At 41.3% G+C, this 20,485-nt stretch overlaps 1 protein-coding gene across 3 annotated transcripts in view; it reads left to right on the plus strand.

Annotated features, from left to right (window-relative positions):
- prps1b (phosphoribosyl pyrophosphate synthetase 1B) overlaps positions 1-19,983 on the plus strand; it is a 34,483-nt gene extending 14,500 nt beyond the window's left edge. For all 3 annotated transcript variants that reach the window (XM_061928089.2, XM_061928087.2, XM_061928088.2), the window contains exons 4-7: positions 3,377-3,501; positions 3,625-3,798; positions 10,632-10,791; positions 19,120-19,983. In XM_061928089.2, coding sequence (XP_061784073.1) covers positions 3,377-3,501; positions 3,625-3,798; positions 10,632-10,791; positions 19,120-19,212 — 552 coding nt within the window. In that variant the 3' untranslated portion in view covers positions 19,213-19,983. The remainder of the gene's footprint in view (positions 1-3,376; positions 3,502-3,624; positions 3,799-10,631; positions 10,792-19,119) is intronic.
- The last annotated feature ends 502 nt before the right edge of the window (positions 19,984-20,485 follow it).

Consider the following 20,485-nt stretch of genomic DNA (forward strand, 5'->3'; position numbering starts at 1 on the left):
TGTGTTGCAAAAACGTTTGGTCTAACTGTTATGACTTAAGTTATTAATGAATTATGAGTCATAACCAGCCCCTCCACCTTGTCAAAACCGCCCCAAACCAGTCCCAGTCGTTTTTTTTGTTTGTACTCTTTTTTTATTAAAATTTTTTTATTTTTTATTTTTTGCTTATTCGTGCTGCAAAAATATTTGGTCAAACTCTTACAGTTTTTAAGTTAACATTTTATAGTATTTAAGTGTTATTACTTATAACCAATCCTCCAAACTTGTTGCATTCATTCCTTAATAGTAAGACCAAAAATGTAAGTTTGACCAAATATGTTTGCAGGACAAACAAATTGAACACGTTTTTGGGAGATTTGGACATGGTTGGAGGATTGGATATCAATAATAAGACTTAAATACGAAAGCATAAAATGTTAATAACTTATAAACAATAAGATGTAGGCCAAAAATGTTTGCAGCACAAATGATTGAAAAAAGTTTGGGGAGATTTGGACAAGATGTGGGGAGGGGGGTTATGGACTTTACCAGTCAAGCGTTTGAACACCAGTGTGTACGTGTGCCCGAAAAATAATTGAACAGTAAATATAACCACACGTTTAAATACTTGGAGTAAAAACTTTTTTAGCCAACGAATCCCATAGACTCCATCAAACAAGTATTAAATATGTTTATATTTACAATCGTCAGTTGTCCAAAATACTGTTAAACCTCAATAATAATGTCGGCCATCCACAAATTGTATGAAATTCCTGAATGCTTCACTTCATTCACATGCCGATTATTTTATTATTCAATTTACTGACAATACTTTTGGACCTTACCCTAGCTATATATACAAACGGAGTGTGTTCCACAAATATTTAGATTGTGACTTTTTAAAAAGGGATTTTGACTGTGCACCACCACAAAGGTTTTGTTTTAAAATAAAAAAATTGCATAGGTGTCCGAAGTTTGTGGGTTCTGTTGATAATTTTCGTCTTTCGAACATTTAACATTAACATAACACTAAGGCATAAGTAATCAAATATGTGTAAATTAAAAGCAGTATACAACACTGCATTTCTTTCAGTAGATGACAAGGAAGTTTACAAATTAAATTTAAGGTCATCTGCTTACCACTTGGTCTCAAATGTCATTGTTTTATACATTTGGTAATTAGGATACTTACAGTATTTTACACTTTATTTGCTGCAGCAACTCCTGCAAATTAAACAGATACTTGACAAAAAAAACTCCCCACCGCATCGGACAGAGTAGCACACACTACAGTGAGCAGATGCTTAATGGGTCTGTTGTGGGCTATAGTTCTTTTTTTATATATATATATATATATATATAGTGGGGCAAAAAAGTATTTAGTCAGCCACCGATTGTGCAAGTTCTCCCACTTAAAATGATGACTGAGGTCTGTATTTTTCATCATTGGTACACTTCAACTGTGAGACAGAATGTGAAAAAAAAATCCAGGATTTCACATTGTAGGAATTTTAAAGAAATTATTTGTAAATTATGGTGGAAAATAAGTATTTGGTCACTTCAAACAAGGAAGATCTCTGGCTCTCACAGACCTGTAACTTCTTCTTTAAGAAGCTCTTCTGTATTCCACTCGTTACCTGTATTAATGGCACCTGTTTGAACTCCTTATCTGTATAAAAGACACATGTCCACAGCCTCAAACAGTCAGACTCCAAACTCCACTATGGCCAAGACCAAAGAGCTGTCGAAGGACACCAGGAAAAGAATTGTAGACCTGCACCAGACTGTGAAGAGTGAATCTACAATAGGCAAGAAGCTTGGTGTGAAAAAATCAACTGTTGGAGCAATTATCAGAAAATGGAAGACATACAAGACCACTGATAATCTCCCTCGATCTGGGGCTCCACGCAAGATCTCATCCCGTGGGGTCAAAATGATCATGAAAACGGTGAGCAAAAATCCCAGAACCACACGGGGGGACCTGGTGAATGACCTGCAGAGAGCTGGGACCAAAGTAACAAAAGTTACCATCAGTAACACACTACGCCGACAGGGAATCAAATCCTGCAGTGCCAGACGTGTCCCCCTGCTTTAGCCAGTGCATGTCCAGGCCCGTCTGAAGTTTGCCAGAGAGCACATGGATGATACAGCAGAGGATTGGGAGAATGTCATGTGGTCAGATGAAACCAAAATAGAACTTTTTGGTATAAACTCAACTCGTCGTGTTTGGAGGAAGAAGAATACTGAGTTGCATCCCAAGAACACCATACCTACTGTGAAGCATGGGGATGGAAACATCATGCTTTGGGGCTGTTTTTCTGCTAAGGGGACAGGCTGACTGATCCGTGTTAAGGAAAGAATGAATGGGGCCATGTATCGCGAGATTTTGAGCCAAAACCTCCTTCCATCAGTGAGAGCTTTGAAGATGAAAGCTTCCAGCATGACAATGATCCCAAACACACCGCCCGGGCAACGAAGGAGTGGCTCCGTAAGAAGCATTTGAAAGTCCTGGAGTGGCCTAGCCACACTCCAGACCTCAACCCCATAGAAAATCTGTGGAGGGAGTTGAAAGTCTGTGTTGCTCGGCAACAGCCCCAAAACATCACTGCTCTCGAGAAGATCTGCATGGCGGAATGGGCCAAAATACCAGCTACTGTGTGTGCAAACCTGGTAAAGACCTATAGTACCGTAATCGTTTGACCTCTGTTATTGCCAACAAAGGTTATATTACAAAGTATTGAGTTTAATTTTTGTTATTGACCAAATACTTATTTTCCACCATAATTTACAAATAAATTCTTTAAAATTCCTACAATGTGAATTCCTGGATATTTTTTTTTACATTCTGTCTCTCAGTTGAAGTGTACCTATGATGAAAATTACAGACCTCTGTCATCATTTTAAGTGGGAGAACTTGCACAATCGGTGGCTGACTAAATACTTTTTTGCCCCACTGTATATATATATATATATATATATATATATATATGCAGCCACCGTAGTTGGTCCACAGGAAGGACTTTGAACACTATTGTAAAGGAGCCCAATGCTTGTACTCCTGGGTCAAAACAAGGTTTTGTATACATGTTTCTGTCTTCCATCAGTCATATGCAAATAGTGCAATTCTTTTGGACCAGTAGTTGAAGTATGAATAAGCACTTTGATTTAAAAGTACACACAATCCAACAGCGCTGTTGGCCCACCTTTTTGTTATTTTGGTTGTGTGACACACTTGTGTATGCTCAAGTTGAACAGTTTACATATGTGTATGACCTCCACATTTAAAAGTATTACTCCGCGATGCCGTAATGGAAAATATGAGACCTCATCTGTGGCTAATTGCAGTTAGAAACAAAAACAAAATTATTTCTCAATCTCCTTTGTGATTGTCTTTTAGGGGTTCTTTGACATCCCTGTAGATAACCTGTATGCAGAGCCTGCCGTGTTAAAGTGGATCAGAGAGAACATATCAGAGTGGAAGAACTGTACCATCGTCTCCCCCGATGCTGGTGGAGCTAAGAGGTAAACTCATTGAGGACTCATTGAGCCTTGTAATGTAGAATCTATACTGTTGATGATGATGATTTTAATAGTGCAGTATTGTTTTCCTGGCTATAACTATGCTGCTTGTCATTCTCTCTGCAGGGTCACCTCTATCGCAGACAGGTTAAATGTGGACTTTGCTCTTATTCACAAGGAAAGAAAAAAGGCGAACGAGGTCGACCGCATGGTTCTTGTCGGGGATGTGACGGGTCGGGTGGCCATTCTTGTAGATGACATGGCAGACACGTGTGGGACAATCTGCCATGCTGCCGACAAGTAAGCAGAGATTTTGCTAGATACGCGTTCTCGCGTCCCTGACACATAATTAACTAAAAGGACGCAATCAACTTAGTCTCTTTGGGTCTGAGACATGCCTCATTTTTTCCGGTACCAATGAATTAAAAACAGTACTATACTGCCATTGGAAAAATACCGGTACTTTTTTTTCATCAGCATGCTGCCGTGCGGCGGTGACGTTGCTGAGCCGAGGCGCACGTAATGTATGTCAGCACGCACACACGAGGTGCATAAAAGCAGAAACAGGATGAGGAGGAAAAATGGAAAAATGGCAATTCTACTGGTTAACAGAGGTGGGTAGTAACGCGCTACATTTACTCCGTTACATCTACCGTATTTTCCGCACTATAAGGCGCACCGGATTATTAGCCGCACCTTCAATGAATTACATATTTCATAACTTTGTCCACCAATAAGCCGCCCCGGACTATACGCTGCGCTAAAGGGAATGTCAAAAAAACAGTCAGATAGGTCAGTCAAACTTTAATAATATATTAAAAACCAGCGTTCTAACAACTCTGTTCACTCCCAAAATGTACGCAAATGTGCAATCACAAACATAGTAAAATTCAAAATAGTGCAGAGCAATAGCAACATAATGTTGCTCGAACGTTAATGTCACAACACACAAAATAAACATAGCGCTCACTTTCTGAAGTTATTCTTCATTCGTAAATCCTTCGTCTTCGGTGTCCGAAGTGAAAAGTTGGGCAAATTTACGATCCACTGGCAGATGTTGGCGTCGTCTGGCGCTGCCTCCTCGTCTTAGTGAAGGTGTGTTCGCCTTCTGTCTTCCATTGTTCCCACGCAGTTAGCAGTCTAGCTTCGAATGCCCTGTTGACACCAATATCTAGCGGCTGGAGGTCTTTTGTCAATCCACCCGGAATGACGGCGAGTATTGAATTAAGCGCGTAAGCGTGTCTCTCAATGTGCTGTTATGAGCTAGCAAATATAACAACTACACTACCCAGCATGCAACGATAGTTACGAGCATGCGCGGTAGCCCTGAGAAGTTCCCACGCAGTTAGCAGTCTAGCTTCGAATGCCCTGTTGACACCAATATCTAGCGGCTGGAGGTCTTTTGTCAATCCACCCGGAATGACGGCGAGTATTGAATTAAGCGCGTAAGCGTGTCTCTCAATGTGCTGTTATGAGCTAGCAAATATAACAACTACACTACCCAGCATGCAACGATAGTTACGAGCATGCGCGGTAGCCCTGAGAAGCGTTGTTGTATGCTGGGAGTTAGAATGTGGTTATGAGCACGCTGTGAGTAAACGTTGAGAACTCAGTTAACACGCCTCGTCTGCATTATTTATAATTAGACAGACAACACACTTAATAGGAGCCATTTTGGGGTCTTTACATAAACACACAAATGGAAATGAAACGTCACATATCCCAGCATGCACCGCGCGCTTCTTCTACGGGGAAAAAAGATGGCGGCTGTTTACCGTAGTTGCGAGACCTAAACTTTATGAAAATGAATCTTAATATTTATCCATATATAAAGCGCACCGGGTTATAAGGCGCACTGTTAGCTTTTGAGAAAATTTGTGGTTTTTAGGTGCGCCTTATAGTGCGGAAAATACGGTACTTGAGTAACTTTTGGGATAAATTGTACTTCTAAGAGTAGTTTTAATGCAACATACTTTTACTTTTACTTGAGTATATTTATAGAGAAGAAACGCTACTTTTACTCCGCTCCATTTCTCTACATTCAGCTCGCTACTCGCTACTGATTTTTATCGATCTGTTAATGCACGCTTTGTTTGTTTTGGTTTGTCAGACAGACCTTCAAAGTAGGATCTATCGCATGCCTGCGTTTCACCAATCACATACAGTCACTGGTGACGTTTGACTCCGTTTCACCAATCAAACAGAGCCAGGCGGTCAAACATAAAGTTTCAGCGGCAAAACAACAACCAGCTTAAGCTTACATGAACTCAACGTCAAATTTGAGGAAGCACATGGCGGTAAGTAACGTTAGTAGATATTTTGGCTGTCACCGTAGGCTGATGTTAGCTTCGCTGCTATGAATCACTTTCAAATGTACATCGTGTGGGGACATTTATTAACACACTGCAGCCTCATAGACACGCAGAGTCGCACGCACACACACACGCATGCATAGAAACACCACTCAGAAGTGCACAGTGTGTTCCCAGGTTTAGTTAGTTTAGTCTTTTATTTGAAGGGACAATGCACAGAAACATTAAGCTCAAAGACAGATATGTTCTGTACCAGGTTAGCTAAATAGTTAATTTCCATCTGCAGTCCCTGGCTACCTAAATTAAAGGGATACAAAAATCATGCAATAAAATTATGACAATAAAATCGTACACAAGTATTAAGAAAAAAGTCATAAAATGCCCTTTCATGGACACATACTTAATATACAATACAACCACACCTCATTTACATCATCACACAAAGACAATACATGCTCTTGTTCACATCTGTCATCATTTGTAAAAACAACCTTGATTTTAACAGACACACCTCACAATTTACAACAAAAATGCTCTCATGGATAAATATAATACACATTAAGTTGACATGTCAAACAAGGTGCCCACCTTAGTGACTGTGTGAGCAGCTTTGATTGCTCCAAAGCCCACACCTATCAGTTTATGGTTTGCGTAAAGGCTAACTTGTTATTTTCCTTTGTAATCTCTGCCTACAGAGCCTATGGTGCTGTTAAGTTATCGTGGCTCAATTTGCCTTCATTTTTTTAGGTTAATGTATTATTATTTAATATATATTATTGTTTTAGTTGCTTGAGAGATATTCCTGGGTCTGACTTTGCTCATTGCTATTTTTATGTTTTTGTGCATTATTTGTTGCCGTCATCATTAAACGAACAGGTTACTCATCAGTTACTCAGTACTTCAGTAGTTTTTTCACAACATACTTTTTACTTTTACTCAAGTAAATATTTGGGTGACTACTCCTTACTTTTACTTGAATAATAAATCTCTAAAGTAACAGTACTCTTACTTGAGTACAATTTCTGGCTACTCTACCCACCTCTGCAGGTATTTTAACTTCAAAACTCACGATACAAGTGACGCTTTAAACACAGAAGCGCTGCCTCGCAAGCGGTGCTTAAAACATGTCTTGCCAAAAGATGGCGATTGGTATTACCACCCTTGTTTCAAACTAAGGTAAACATTTAGATAACATTCAGACCTGCCCAAGGGTTTTAAAGAGTGGCCAGTAATAAAGTTACGGTAACTCGCTCCAATGTTGTGCACATGTAGATACGCACACAGCTGGTTGGCTTGTTGCCAATAATTAGTGAAGTCCAAATGACGGAATTTCACTTGCATTAGTAGAGAGGGAATAAGCGGTAGAAAAGGGATGGATAGTTTACTTGCAGTGCGTTTAATCCCTCACTGGTTTAGGAACTTTCTTGAGGGAGAGTTTGAACCCCATGACGACAGAGTTGTGGTCTGACTTGCAATCTGCCCCCGGAAATGCCCTAACATGTTTGACAGCGTTTCGAAATCTTTGGTTGATCATGATGAAGTCGATCTGATTTTGTGCTCTGTCGCCTGGGCATTTCCATTTGTACTGCCTTCTGGGATCGGTTTTGAACCACGTGTTGGTTACAACAAGGCAAGGCAAGGCAACTTTATTTGTATAGCACTTTTCATACACAAGGCAGACAGCACAACATGTGGTACAACAAAGTGAAATGAAAGAAAATAAAAGCAAAATTAAAATGCAGACAATAAAAACTAAAAACATTGCAGATGTTAAAAGATGAAAAGATTTAGCTGAAAGCTAAGGTGAACATAAAAGTTTTCAGTCTAGTTTTAAAAGTAGTCAGAGTTGGGGAAAGTCTGACATCTTCAGGAAGTTTATTCCAGCTATTTGTTGCATAGTGACTGAATGATGCGTCTCAGAAGATCTTCGTGATCTAGAGCAGTGTTTTTCAATCACTGTGTCGTGGCACACTAGTGTGCCGTGAGATAGTCTGGTGTGCCGTGGGAGATTATCTAATTTCACCTATTTGGGTTAAAAATATTTTTTGCAAACCAGTAATTATAGTCTGCAAATAATGTGTTAATGTTGAGTGTCGGTGCTGTCGAGAGCTCGGCAGAGTACGGTAACCGTGTAATACTCTTCCATATTAGTAAGTGGCAGCCGGTAGCTAATTAAAGTTAAAGTACCAATGATTGTCACACACACACTAGGTGTGGCGAGATTATTCTCTGCATTTGACCCATCACCCTTGATCACCCCCTGGGAGGTGAGGGGAGCAGTGGGCAGCAGCGGTGGCTGCGCACGGGAATCATTTTGGTGATTACAATTGCTTTGTAGATGTCGGTAAAAAGGTATCTAATGCTTGAACCAAAAATAAACAAAAGGTGAGTGCCCCTAAGAAAAGGCAATGAAGCTTAGGGAAGGCTATGCAGAACGAAACTAAAACTGAACTGGCTACAAAGTCAACAAAAACAGAATGCTGGACGACAGCAAAGACTTACTGTGGAGCAAAGACGCCGTCCACAAAGTACATCCGAACATGACATGACAACCAACAATGTCCCCACAAAGAAGGATAAAAACAACTGAAATATTCTTGATTGCTAAAACAAAGTAGATGCAGGAAATATCGCTCAAAGGAAGACATGAAACTGCTACAGGAAAATACCAAAAAAAAGAGAAAAAGCCACCAAAATAGGAGTGTAAGACAAGAACTAAAACACTACACACAGGAAAACAGCAAAAAACTCCAAATAAGCCACGGCGTGATGTGACAGGTGGTGACAGTACTTTGAGACAAGAGCTATAGTGATGCATGCTTGGTTATGGTTTAAAGTCAGATCCAACAATTGCGACGACTTTTTACTGTCAACTGAGTTTCGTTTTTTAATGATTTCTGCTGGTGGTGTGCCTCCGGATTTTTTCAACGCAAAAAATGTGCCTCGGCTCAAAAAAGGTTGAAAAACACTGATCTAGACGGCTTATATTGTGGGAGCATATCGGTGATATACTTTGGCCCTAGACCATGTAGTGATTTATGTGAGCAGGAGGATTTGGAAATCAATTCTCTCATGTACAGGGAGCCAATGTAAAGATTTAAGAATTGGTGTAATGTGCTCACATTTTTTGGTCTTTGTTAGAACTCTAGCAGCAGCGTTCTGAACAAGCTGTAGCTGCCTGACAGTTTTTTTGGGAAGACCTGCAAGGAGACCATTACAATGGTCTAGCCTACTGGTAATAAAGACATGTACAAGTTTTTCTAAGTCTTGAGCTGACATGAGCCCTCTAAGTCTTGTTACATTTTTGAGGTGATAGTAGGCCGATTTTGTTACTGATTTGATGTGACTGTCGAAATGTAAATCAGAATCTAAAATAACCCCAAGATTTCTGGCTTTATTTGAGGTTTTCAGGGACAGTGATTGTCGGTTTACCACACACCAGTCAGGTCAAGAAACCTTGGTGTTCGCAGACTAGACAAACATCGCTACAACATTCTGTGCATCTGCTTAGCACGCGATCACCTGTACACAGTATCACGACATGCTAGTTTAGTGGCTATCAAAACAATTAGCCAGTCAGCACATACCATATTTCATTTGCTCGATACTGTGCACTTTTGTGTTGATAGTAGAGGTGTAACGGTACATGTATTTGTATTGAATCGTTTCGGTACGGGGACTTCGGTTCGGTCCGGAGGTGTACCGAACGAGTTTCCACACGGACATATTAAGCAGCGTAACGCACTTTGTGTAAAAGATGCACACTGAAGCACAACACACTGCATGCTAGCAGCTAACGGGCTACGATAGACTGACCATATGTCCTCTTTTCACCGGACATGTCCTCTTTTGCGGAACTGTCCGGGCGGAGTTTCTTAAATGCCTCAAATGTCCGGCATTTTGAGTTAGGGTTGCGTGTATTTTCAATGTACGTTCAGGGTTAAGAAGGGGTTAAAAACAAAACAAATTGTGCAGCATTCGTGAGGGAGGGGCAGAGACAGAGAGAGAGAGAGAGAGAGAGAGAGAGAGAGAGAATTATGATAAACGCGCATGCGTCGCCAGGCTCTGCTTTTTATCCATAGATTTATCAGATTTAACTTTTTATTATCTATAGCAAGGGTGTCAAAAGTGTGCCCCAGAGGCCATTTGCGGCCCACAGCTAATGTTTTAAAGGCCCACGGCACATTCTAAAATACTATTAAAATAAACAAAAAAATAACAAAAGTGAAATAAAAAAGCTTAAAGGTTAAATGTAATTTACAAAAAGGTGCAATGTTGACTAATAAAACAAAGCTGTTTTTTTTTTCTTTCAAACTGTCATTGCTCAAAACATAATATTGAATCAAAATCAATGTTATTATGAACTATTGATCCATCCAAGGTTCCCATTACTTCACATCAAATATTCCACTAAGAAAAATATTTTTGGTGGAAGATTTTGCAAATTTGGTAAATAAATAACCCCAAAAATTATATTTTGTTGTTTTCTTACTGTACCGAAAATGAACCGAATCGTGACCTCTAAACCGAGGTACGTACCGAACCGAAATGTTTGTGTACCGTTACACCCTTAGTTGATAGGTTTTTAATGTTTAAGGGACATATTTGGAGACGTTCATGAAAAATCTTTAGTGTGTTTAATTACCGACATATTTTGAACATAAATGAAAATATGTCAATCGTATCCATTATCATATCCTTACCATAATCAAAAGCTATTTTTTAGAATTGAGGATTCACTACATTAAAATCTTATCAACATCAGCGAACGACTTCCACTTGATAAACGTGATTACACATCTTACCTTTTTTGTGTTTTAGGTTGATTTCTGCCGGTGCTACCAAAGTCTACGCCATCCTCACCCATGGCATCTTTTCTGGGCCCGCAATCTCACGCATCAACAATGCCTGCTTTGAAGCAGTTGTGGTCACTAATACGATTCCCCAGGAAGAGAAAATGAGGCATTGTCCCAAAATACAAGTAAGGTTGCCTGTTTATTTTCTGCACCGGTTCTCTTATTTATTTTTTTCAGTCATGTCCCCTTTTTGAACAAATATTAATTTCCTTCAAAGCCCAACTGTTAATACTTTTGCCAAAATAAGAGTGCCGTCAATGCAAACGAACACAAGCAAGTGCAGGTATTTGGTATATTAAAAAAAAAGGTATACTAGCACGGTGCTGCTGTGATTGTTTGAAGTTTATATTAGTCACATCTACAATTCATGTCTGCAGTTGTTTTTATGCTGTGAAGTTAATATTTTGTCTCATTTAGCTTTATATGTCCCTGTTGTTCAGCAATGTTTGCTAGCGATATCAAGATTCAGTACTGTATTTTCCGCACTATAAGGCGCACCGGATTATTAGCCGCACCTTCAATGAATGGCATATTTCAAAACGTTGTCCACCTATAAGCCGCCCCGGACTATAAGCCGCGCCTACGCTGCGCTAAAGGGAATGTCAAAAAAACAGTCAGATAGGTCAGTCAAACTTTAATAATATATTAAAAACCAGCGTTCTAACAACTCTGTCCCAAAATGTACGCAAATGTGCAATCACAAACATAGTAAAATTCAAAATAGTGCAGAGCAATAGCAACATAATGTTGCTCGAACGTTAATGTCACAACACACAAAATAAACATAGCGCTCACCTTCTGAAGTTATTCTTCATTCGTAAATCCTTCGAATTCTTCGTCTTCGGTGTCCGAATTGAAAAGTTGGGCAAATGTGGGATCCAAAATGGCCGGTTCCGTCTCGTCGAAGTCATCGGAGTCAGTGTCACTGTTGTCCAGCAGTTCTGTGAATCCTGCCTTCCGGAAAGCTCGGACCACAGTTGTGACCGAAATATCTGCCCAGGCATTTACGATCCACTGGCAGATGTTGGCGTATGTCGTCCGGCGCTGTCTGCCTGTCTTAGTGAAGGTGTGTTCGCCTTCGGTCATCCATTGTTCCCACGCCGTTCGCAGTCGTGATTTGAATGCCCTGTTGACACCAATATCCAGCGGTTGGAGTTCTTTGGTTAATCCACCCGGAATGACGGCGAGTGTTGTATTTGTGTGCTTCACTTGTTTTTTGACACCATCTGTGATGTGGGCGCGCATAGAGTCGTATATCAACATGGACGGAGCTGTGTGAAAAAAGCCACCCGGCCTCTTCGCGTAAACTTCCCTTAACCACTCGCTCATCTTTTCTTCATCCATCCATCCCTTCGAGTTAGCTTTTATGATGACGCCGGCTGGAAAGGTCTCTTTTGGCAAGGTCTTCCTTTTGAATATCACCATGGGTGGAAGTTTCAGGCCATTAGCATGGCAAGCTAGAACCACAGTGAAGGATGACTTCTCATTCCCTGTGGTGCGAATATTCACCGTACGTGCTCCCGTTGTATCCACAGTATCCACAGTGCGGTTCACAGGAATACCAGTTGCTGTGAAATAGTAATCCGTGTGAGGATGGAGAGATTGCGTCTTTTCATGAACCGGATCCTTGTCGCTTAGTAGGAGCCATTTTGTGGTCTTTACAGATGTAAACAGGAAATGAAACGTACGGTAATATCCGCGCGCTTTTTCTTCTTCTACGCGGGCGGGTGGTTGCTTACAGTAGAAGAAGAAGCGCTTCCTGTTCTATGGGGGCGGGTGCTTACCTTGGCGGTTGCTTGCGTAGAAGAAGAAGCGCTTCCTGTTCTACCGGGAAAAAAGATGGCGGCTGTTTACCGTAGTTACGAGACCGAAACTTTATGAAAATGAATCTTAATATTAATCCATATATAAAGCGCACCGGGTTAAAAGCCGCACTGTCAGCTTTTGAGTAAATTTGTGGTTTTTAGGTGCGGCTAATGGTGCGGAAAATACGGTATATGATGGTGAGCCTATGAGAGATTTATTCATCTTGTTTATTAAAACTATTAAGGATATTTTCTTCATGCTAACAAATATCACCAAAGCGACTATAATGTGGTCATTTGTGTTGAATAAAGCACTTGGCTTTCCTGCACAACAACTAAGCGTTTAGTTTCTGTGTTTGGTAAATGTTAACTAGTTTCTGTTAAGTAAATCGACAATGAAAATAAGTGTATTGGTACCTTTTTAAAAATCGTAAGGAATGGTTTTATTCTAAGCATGTGATTAGAGATGTCCGATAATATCGAACTGCCAATATTATCGGCCGATAAATGCTTTAAAATGCAACATCGGAAATTATCGGTTTCAAAAAGCACGGTGGACCAGGGGTTAGTGCATGTGCCTCACAATACGAAGGTCCTGAGTAGTAGTCTTTCTGTGTGGAGTTTGCATGTTCTCCCCGTGACTGCGTGGGTTCCCTCCGGGTACTCCGGCTTCCTCCCACCTCCAAAGACATGCACCTGGGGATAGGTTGATTGGCAACACTAAATTGGCCCTAGTGTGTGGATGTGAGTGTGAATGTTGTCTGTCTATCTGTGTTGCCCCTGCGATGAGGTGGCGACTTGTCCAGGGTGTACCCCGCCTTCCGCCCGAATGCAGCTGAGATAGGCTCCAGCACACCCTGGGACCCCAAAAGGGACAAGCGGTAGCAAATGGATGGTTTCAAAAAGTAAAATGTATGACTTTTTAAAATGCCGCTGTGTACACGGGCGTAGGGAGAAGTACAGAGCGCCAATAAACCTTAAAGGCACTGCCTTTGCATGCCGGCCCAATCACATATCTCCGGCTTTTCACACACACAGGTGAATGCAAGGCATACTTGGTCAACAGCCATACAGGTCACACTGAGGGTGGCCGTATAAACAACTTTAACACTGTTACAAATATGCGCCACACTGTGAACCCACACCAAACAAGAATGACAAACACATTTCGGGAGAACATCTGCACCGTAACACAACAGAACAAATACCCAGAACCCCTTGCAGCACTAACTCTTCCGGGACACTACAATATGCACCCCCCGCTACCCTCTACCCCCCACCTCAACCTCCTCATGCTCTCTCAGAAAGAGCATGTCCCAAATTCCAAGCTGCTGTTTTGAGGAATGTTAAAAAAAATAATGCACTTTGTGACTTCAATAATAAATATGGCAGTGCCATGTTGGCATTTTTTTTCCATAACTTGAGTTGATTTATTTTGGAAAACCTTGATACATTGTTTAATGCATCCAGCGGGGCATCACATCAAAATTAGGCATAATAATGTGTTAATTTCACGACTATTTATATCGGTATCGGTTGTTATTGGAATCGGTAATTAAGAGTTGAACAATTTCAGAATATCGGATATCGGCAAAAAAGCCATTATCGGACATCTCTACATGTGATGCTTTTTTAATTTGTAATTCAACTCACTTGTAGCAAGTAACAGGTGCTGGCAATACAGAAATCACACTTACAGCCAGGTAAAATGGAGAAAAGCTACAAATGAATGTGTGGGAAACACTGGACTCATCAACACAGGGCCACAGTGGAACCGTTGTAGTGGCTGCACTTGGCTCAAGTGTTATTCATGCATTCATTTATCCATTAGTTCCATACTGAATGTTGCATTTCCTGCCTAAAAAAGACTAAGCAAGGAGTCACACTCCACTATTTTGAGAAACTAGAGCAAGACAGTCTTGGTGATTTTAGGAGAAAAATGGATGCTGGTGATTAGTTATCTGATGTACTACTGTATTTTTCGGACTATAAGTCGCAGTTTTTTTCATAGTTTGGCTGGGGGTGCGACTTATACTCAGGAGCGACTTATGTGTGAAATTATTAACACATTAGCGTAAAATATCAAATAATATTATTTAGCTCATTCACGTAAGAGACTAGACGTATAAGATTTCATGGGATTTAGCCATTAGGAGTGACAGATTGTTTGGTAAACGTATAGCATGTTCTATATGTTATAGTTATTTGAATGACTCTTACCATAATATGTTACGTTAACATACCAGTTGGTTATTTATGCCTCATATAACGTACACTTATTCAGCCTGTTGTTCACTATTCTTTATTTATTTTAAATTGCCTTTCAAATGTCCATTCTTGGTGTTGGCTTTTATCAAATAGGTTTCCCCAAAAAATGCGACTTATACTCCAGTGCGACTTATGTTTTTTTCCTTCTTTATTATGCATTTTCGGCCGGTGCGACTTATACTCCGGAGCAACGTTCCCTCTACGGTGCGCGCCTGTACAATTGCGCACTGCTCAAGCGTCCTATGCGCATGGCAAATCTATGCCACGCACAAAATCTAATTAAAAAAACAAGCGCATAACAATTTTCGACACACGGACACGGCAGAGAAAACCGTTTTCGTCATCATTGTTCAAATATTGTAACGTCTGTCGAGACGCTTTGAGGACATGAATTCCACACATCACTTTACTGAGCAAAACTCTTTGTGGCTCCGAAATGACAACACAGGCACGGCTTCTTAAAGACGGGCTCTTTACTTGGGTTTATGCCGTGAAACCTACAGGACAAGACATGAAATACAATGCTTTAGACATAAATCAGTCACAGGCAAATAAAGTGCTAAACAAAATAGCTACCTCGTGGCCGCCTGCCACTTCGGAGGTTCTTGGGCAGCAAATATTTCAGTCTTGTGCATACTAAATGAGCGTACAATAATTAAACCAATGTACTTTATAAATATACAGAACAATTCGACACAATATGACAAATACCTTGTTTAGCTAGCTAAATGTTCTTGCTGCTGCTGATGGCTCGCTCAAAGTCCTTTGCATGTCTGGGCGAATGCAGGTCTCGCAATAGTAAACCAAAACCTCGCGAGAATAGCGGTGTAACAAAGGAAATAAATTGCCCTTTTTATAGTAAACAAAATGTGTCTTATTTACAAAAAATGGAACATGAATTCACATCCATAATAATTTTCAACAAAAAATATTAACCCTTAAAACAAAAATATTAAGTAAGTTTCAACGACACTTACCGTATTTTCCGCACCATAAGGCGCCCTGGGTTATAAGCCGCGCCTTCAATGAACGGCATATTTCAAAACTTTGTCCACCTATAAGACGCCCGGTGTTGTAAGCCGCATCTAACTGCGCTAAAGGAATGTCAAAAAAACAGTCAGATAGGTCAGTCAAACTTTAATAATATATTAAAAACCAGCGTGATGTGGGCGCGCATGGAGTCGTATATCAACATGGACGGAGCTGTGTGAAAAAAGCCACCCGGCCTCTTCGCGTAAACTTAAACTTACCTTTACCACTCGCTCATCTTTTCTTCATCCATCCCTTCGAGTTAGCTTTTATGATGACGCCGGCTGGAAAGGTCTCTTTTGGCAAGGTCTTCCTTTTGAATATCACCATGGGTGGAAGTTTCTGGCCATTAGCATGGCAAGCTAGAACCACAGTGAAGGATGACTTCTCATTCCCTGTGGTGCGAATATTCACCGTACGTGCTCCCGTTGTATCCACAGTGCGGTTCACAGGAATATCAAAAGTCAGTGGAACCTCGTCCGTCCATGTTGATAATGTTCTCTGGCCGGATCTTTTTTTCAGCTATCTTGTTTTTACAATATGCACGGAAAGTAGCCAGCTTTTCTTGAAAGTCTTTAGGCAGTTGCTGTGAAATAGTAATCCGTGTGCGGATGGAGAGATTGCGTCTTTTCATGAACCGGATCCCTGTCGCTTAGTAGGAGCCATTTTGTTGTCTTTACAGATGTAAACACACAAAGGAAATGAAACGTACGGTAATATCCGCGCGCTTTTTCTTCTTCTACGCGGGCGGGTGGTTGCTTACAGTAGAAGAAGAAGCGCTTCCTGTTCTATGGGGGCGGGTGCTTACCTTGGCGGTTGCTTGCGTAGAAGAAGAAGCACTTCCTCTTCTACGGGGAAAAAAGATGGCAGCTGTTTACCGTAGTTGCGAGACCGAAACTTTATGAAAATGAATCTTAATATTAACCCATATATAAGGCGCACCGGATTATAAGGCGCACTGTCAGCTTTTGAGAAAATTTGTGGTTTTTAGGTGCGCCTTATAGTGCGGAAAATACGGTACACTCTTTGTCGGCCATAAACACATCACCAAAACATTAGTAAAAAAAAATGATACCTAGCAAAACTGGTCATTTTCTGCAGTACAAACCAGACCAAAAGCAACTTTGTTATATCAACAGCAACTGCTCGCTCTTTCTCACTTGCGCCAACACATGCACATATGGCACTTAGCCAGTGATGCGTTTACAGCCACACAAAAAGTCGGACAACTCCAACACCACACATAAAGCGTCATTCCAGGTCGTTACTCTGATTTACCAATCAATTGTGTGCTTATTCTAGTGTCATTTATTAGGAATCTTAATTTATAAATATTAATCATGAAATGCTGTGAGTATATTAAATAAATACTAAAAAAAATATATTTTTTACAAACAGGAAGTTGCAGAAATGTACATATGATCCCCTGCGTACATCTCATTGTGCAACATGTGAATGTTTTAATGGGAACTAAATGCAATGTCTGAAAGGGGTACAAATTATTTCCAAATCAGGACCTCCACCCAGACAAACAATACAAGTACACAGTTCATGAAAAACAATATTTTTGATATTGTCATTGTAAGTGGGCCTAAACACTTATATTAGAAAATAACCTCATGGAAATGACTGCTGTCATTTGATTATAATAATAAGAGAATGTTGTCTGTCTATCTGTGTTGGCCCTGTGATGAGGTGGGGACTTGTCCAGGGTGTACTCCGCCTTCCGCCCGAATGCAGCTGAGATAGGCTCCAGCGCACCCCCGCAATGAAAGGGACAAGCGGTAGAAAATGGATGGATGGATGGAGATTTAACTCACATGGGCTCCACTGAATGCTCAGGGAGTTTTTACGTTTGCTCACACATGAAAAATTAGAGGGAACATTGCTCTGGAGCGACTTATACTCCGAAAAATACGGTAGTTATCTGATCACCAGTGGCCCTCACTCCGGTAATCATGAAGTGCTTCGAGCGACTTGTTCTCCAGCACATCAAGGACCATATCCCTCCAGACTTTGACCCCCACCAGTTCGCATACCGGGCGAACAGGTCCACAGAGGACGCCATCGCTGTTGCTCTCCACTCTGCTCTGAACCACCTGGAGCAGCAGCAGAGCTACGTCCGGATGCTCTCTGTGGACTATAGCTCTGCCTTCAATACAATAATCCCGGACAGACTCTGCAATAAACTGGACACTCTTGGCCTCCCCCCTCTCACAAACGCCTGGATAAGGGACTTCCTAACGGACCGACCCCAGAATGTGAGACTTGGCCCGCACCTCTCATCCTCCCGCACACTGAGCATCGGCTCCCCACAGGGCTGTGTGCTGAGCCCCCTCCTCTACTGCCTTTACACCCATGACTGCAGTCCGGCCCACAGTGACAACCTTACCGTCAAGTTCGCCGGCGATACCACAGTGGTCGGGCTCATCTCCAGGGGTGACGAGGCTGCCTACAGAGAGGAGGTCCTAAAGCTGACGGCCTGGTCTTCGGAGAACAACCTCGCTCTCAACACCAGCAAGACCAGAGAGATCATCGTCGACTTCAGGAGGAGCAGCACCGACCCTGCCCCCCACTACATCAACGGCGAGCGTGTAGAGAGGGTCCACACCTTCAGGTACCTTGGAGTCCACATCTCTAATGACTTCTCCTGGACAGTCAACACCACATCAATCATCAAGAAGGCTCAGCAGCGGCTACACTTCCTTAGAGTCCTTGGGAAGTACAACCTGAAGCCTGACCTGCTGCTGACCTTCTACCGCTCGTCCATCGAGAGCCTGCTGACCTACTGTACGGTATGGTACGGCAGCTGCACTGCAGCAGACAGGGAGAGGCTGCAAAGAGTGGTCAAGACGGCTCAGAAGATCATCGGCCGCCCTCTCCCCTCTCTGACGGACATCTACACCTCCCGCTGCCTCAACAGAGCCAGTGCCATCATCAAGGACAGCACCCACCCTGGCTCTGACCTGTTCCACCTGCTGCCCTCTGGGAAGCGCTACAGGTGCATTAAAACCAAAACAAACAGGCTAAAGAACAGCTTCTTCCCCAGGGCCATAACCATCCTGAACGGACTGCCCCATTGTCCCTCATAACTGCCTTCTCTTCGGTGCAATAACCCATTCCACCAACCACCCTGTTTTTGTTTTGGTTTTTTTTCATGTATATATTCATTTCACACCATATTCATTGCACTTCTACATTTTTTATATTTTTATATATTTGCACATTGTTTTTCTAGCATGCACACATCGCACTGTATGGAATGGCCTCAATCTCGTTACCTTGCGTAATGACAATAAAGCTGATTCTGATTCTGATTTACTATTTATTTTTATTTTTTTCCATTTTCAGGTTATCGACATCTCCATGATCCTCGCAGAGGCCATCCGTAGAACTCACAACGGTGAATCTGTGTCGTACCTCTTCAGCCACGTCCCATTGTAACAGCGTCCGACGTCAGGCCAAAAACCGATGAAGCGATCCCTGCCCACATTCAAACACAACCATTAGAGAAGTTCTTCTGCAAACTCACCTTGCTGTTGGATGTGGGGGAGGGGGAAAAAAGAACTGTTATGTCCGTTTCCTGCATCCCGCTCACTTTGTGCATCGTGTCTCTCGCGACTGGGGTACTACAAAATAAGCTACCCATCGAGTGTATTTATTGTTATTGAGTCAAGTGTCCACTGTGCACTTTGTCTGCTTCTCATAACATGTAGCGACTGATGAAGACATACCTCAGCGTGTCAGGGAGCTCAGGAAGGAGACTGACCTGGTATATGGAGCTGTTACAAAAATGAGGTTTTTATGGTACTCTTGTAGATCTTCTGCTTTATGAATGTGTAAACATACTAGTTTATCGTGCCGCTAAAGCTCCACTCAACACTGAATGCCTCAGCAGTTTGAACAGCCATCAGTCCTCTTGCTCCTAATTTTATTTTTAGGGCGTGTCGTGGATAAAGAACATGTATGTGGTGGTCTTTTCAACTCTTGGGGTACTCGATATTGAGTGGGGTTGTATTTTGAACATCTTTTTATGAATTTGTTTTTTAACTTTGGGTTTCTGTGGAATTGCCTCAGAAAAGAGCTCCTGCTCCCCCACATCCGTCTTCATTTGTGGTATTATGATTTGTCTTAATTCCAAACTAAACTGTTTACTTTTTGAGTAGGCACCATTTATGTTGTTTTTAATAAAGCTTTTGGAATCCCGAACATAAATTTCTTTACACTTCCAATTTATTTTATTCAGACTCGCTTGAGGTATGGCAGATTGTTCTTGTGCACGTGGCCAAGCAGTTAGATCTGTCCCTTCTGTAGAAGACTTCAAATGACAATTGAAACATGGCAGTGTAAACAATCTGTTTACCTAAACCTTGTCAGAATAGCAAAAAAACAAAGTTTATCCATTAAGATATTAATATTTTAAGAAATACTCCAGTTTCATTTATTCTGCATAGACATGCTAAATTGACCTAAAATCAGAGGTAGACAAAAACAAAAATGTGGATAGTTAAAGGCCTTTTTGTTTTTGAAATAGGAGAATAGAGTCCCATGTTTTACAACAGGGGTCCCCAAACTTATATATATATATATATATATATATATATACCATATTTTTCATAGTTTGCCCGGGGGTGCGACTTATGTGTGAAATTAACACATTACTGTAAAATATCAATATTATTTAGCTCATTCACGTAAGAGACTAGACGTTAGAAAT

This window comes from Nerophis lumbriciformis, linkage group LG35 (assembly GCF_033978685.3).
Source record: "Nerophis lumbriciformis linkage group LG35, RoL_Nlum_v2.1, whole genome shotgun sequence".
NCBI lineage: Eukaryota > Metazoa > Chordata > Actinopteri > Syngnathiformes > Syngnathidae > Nerophis > Nerophis lumbriciformis.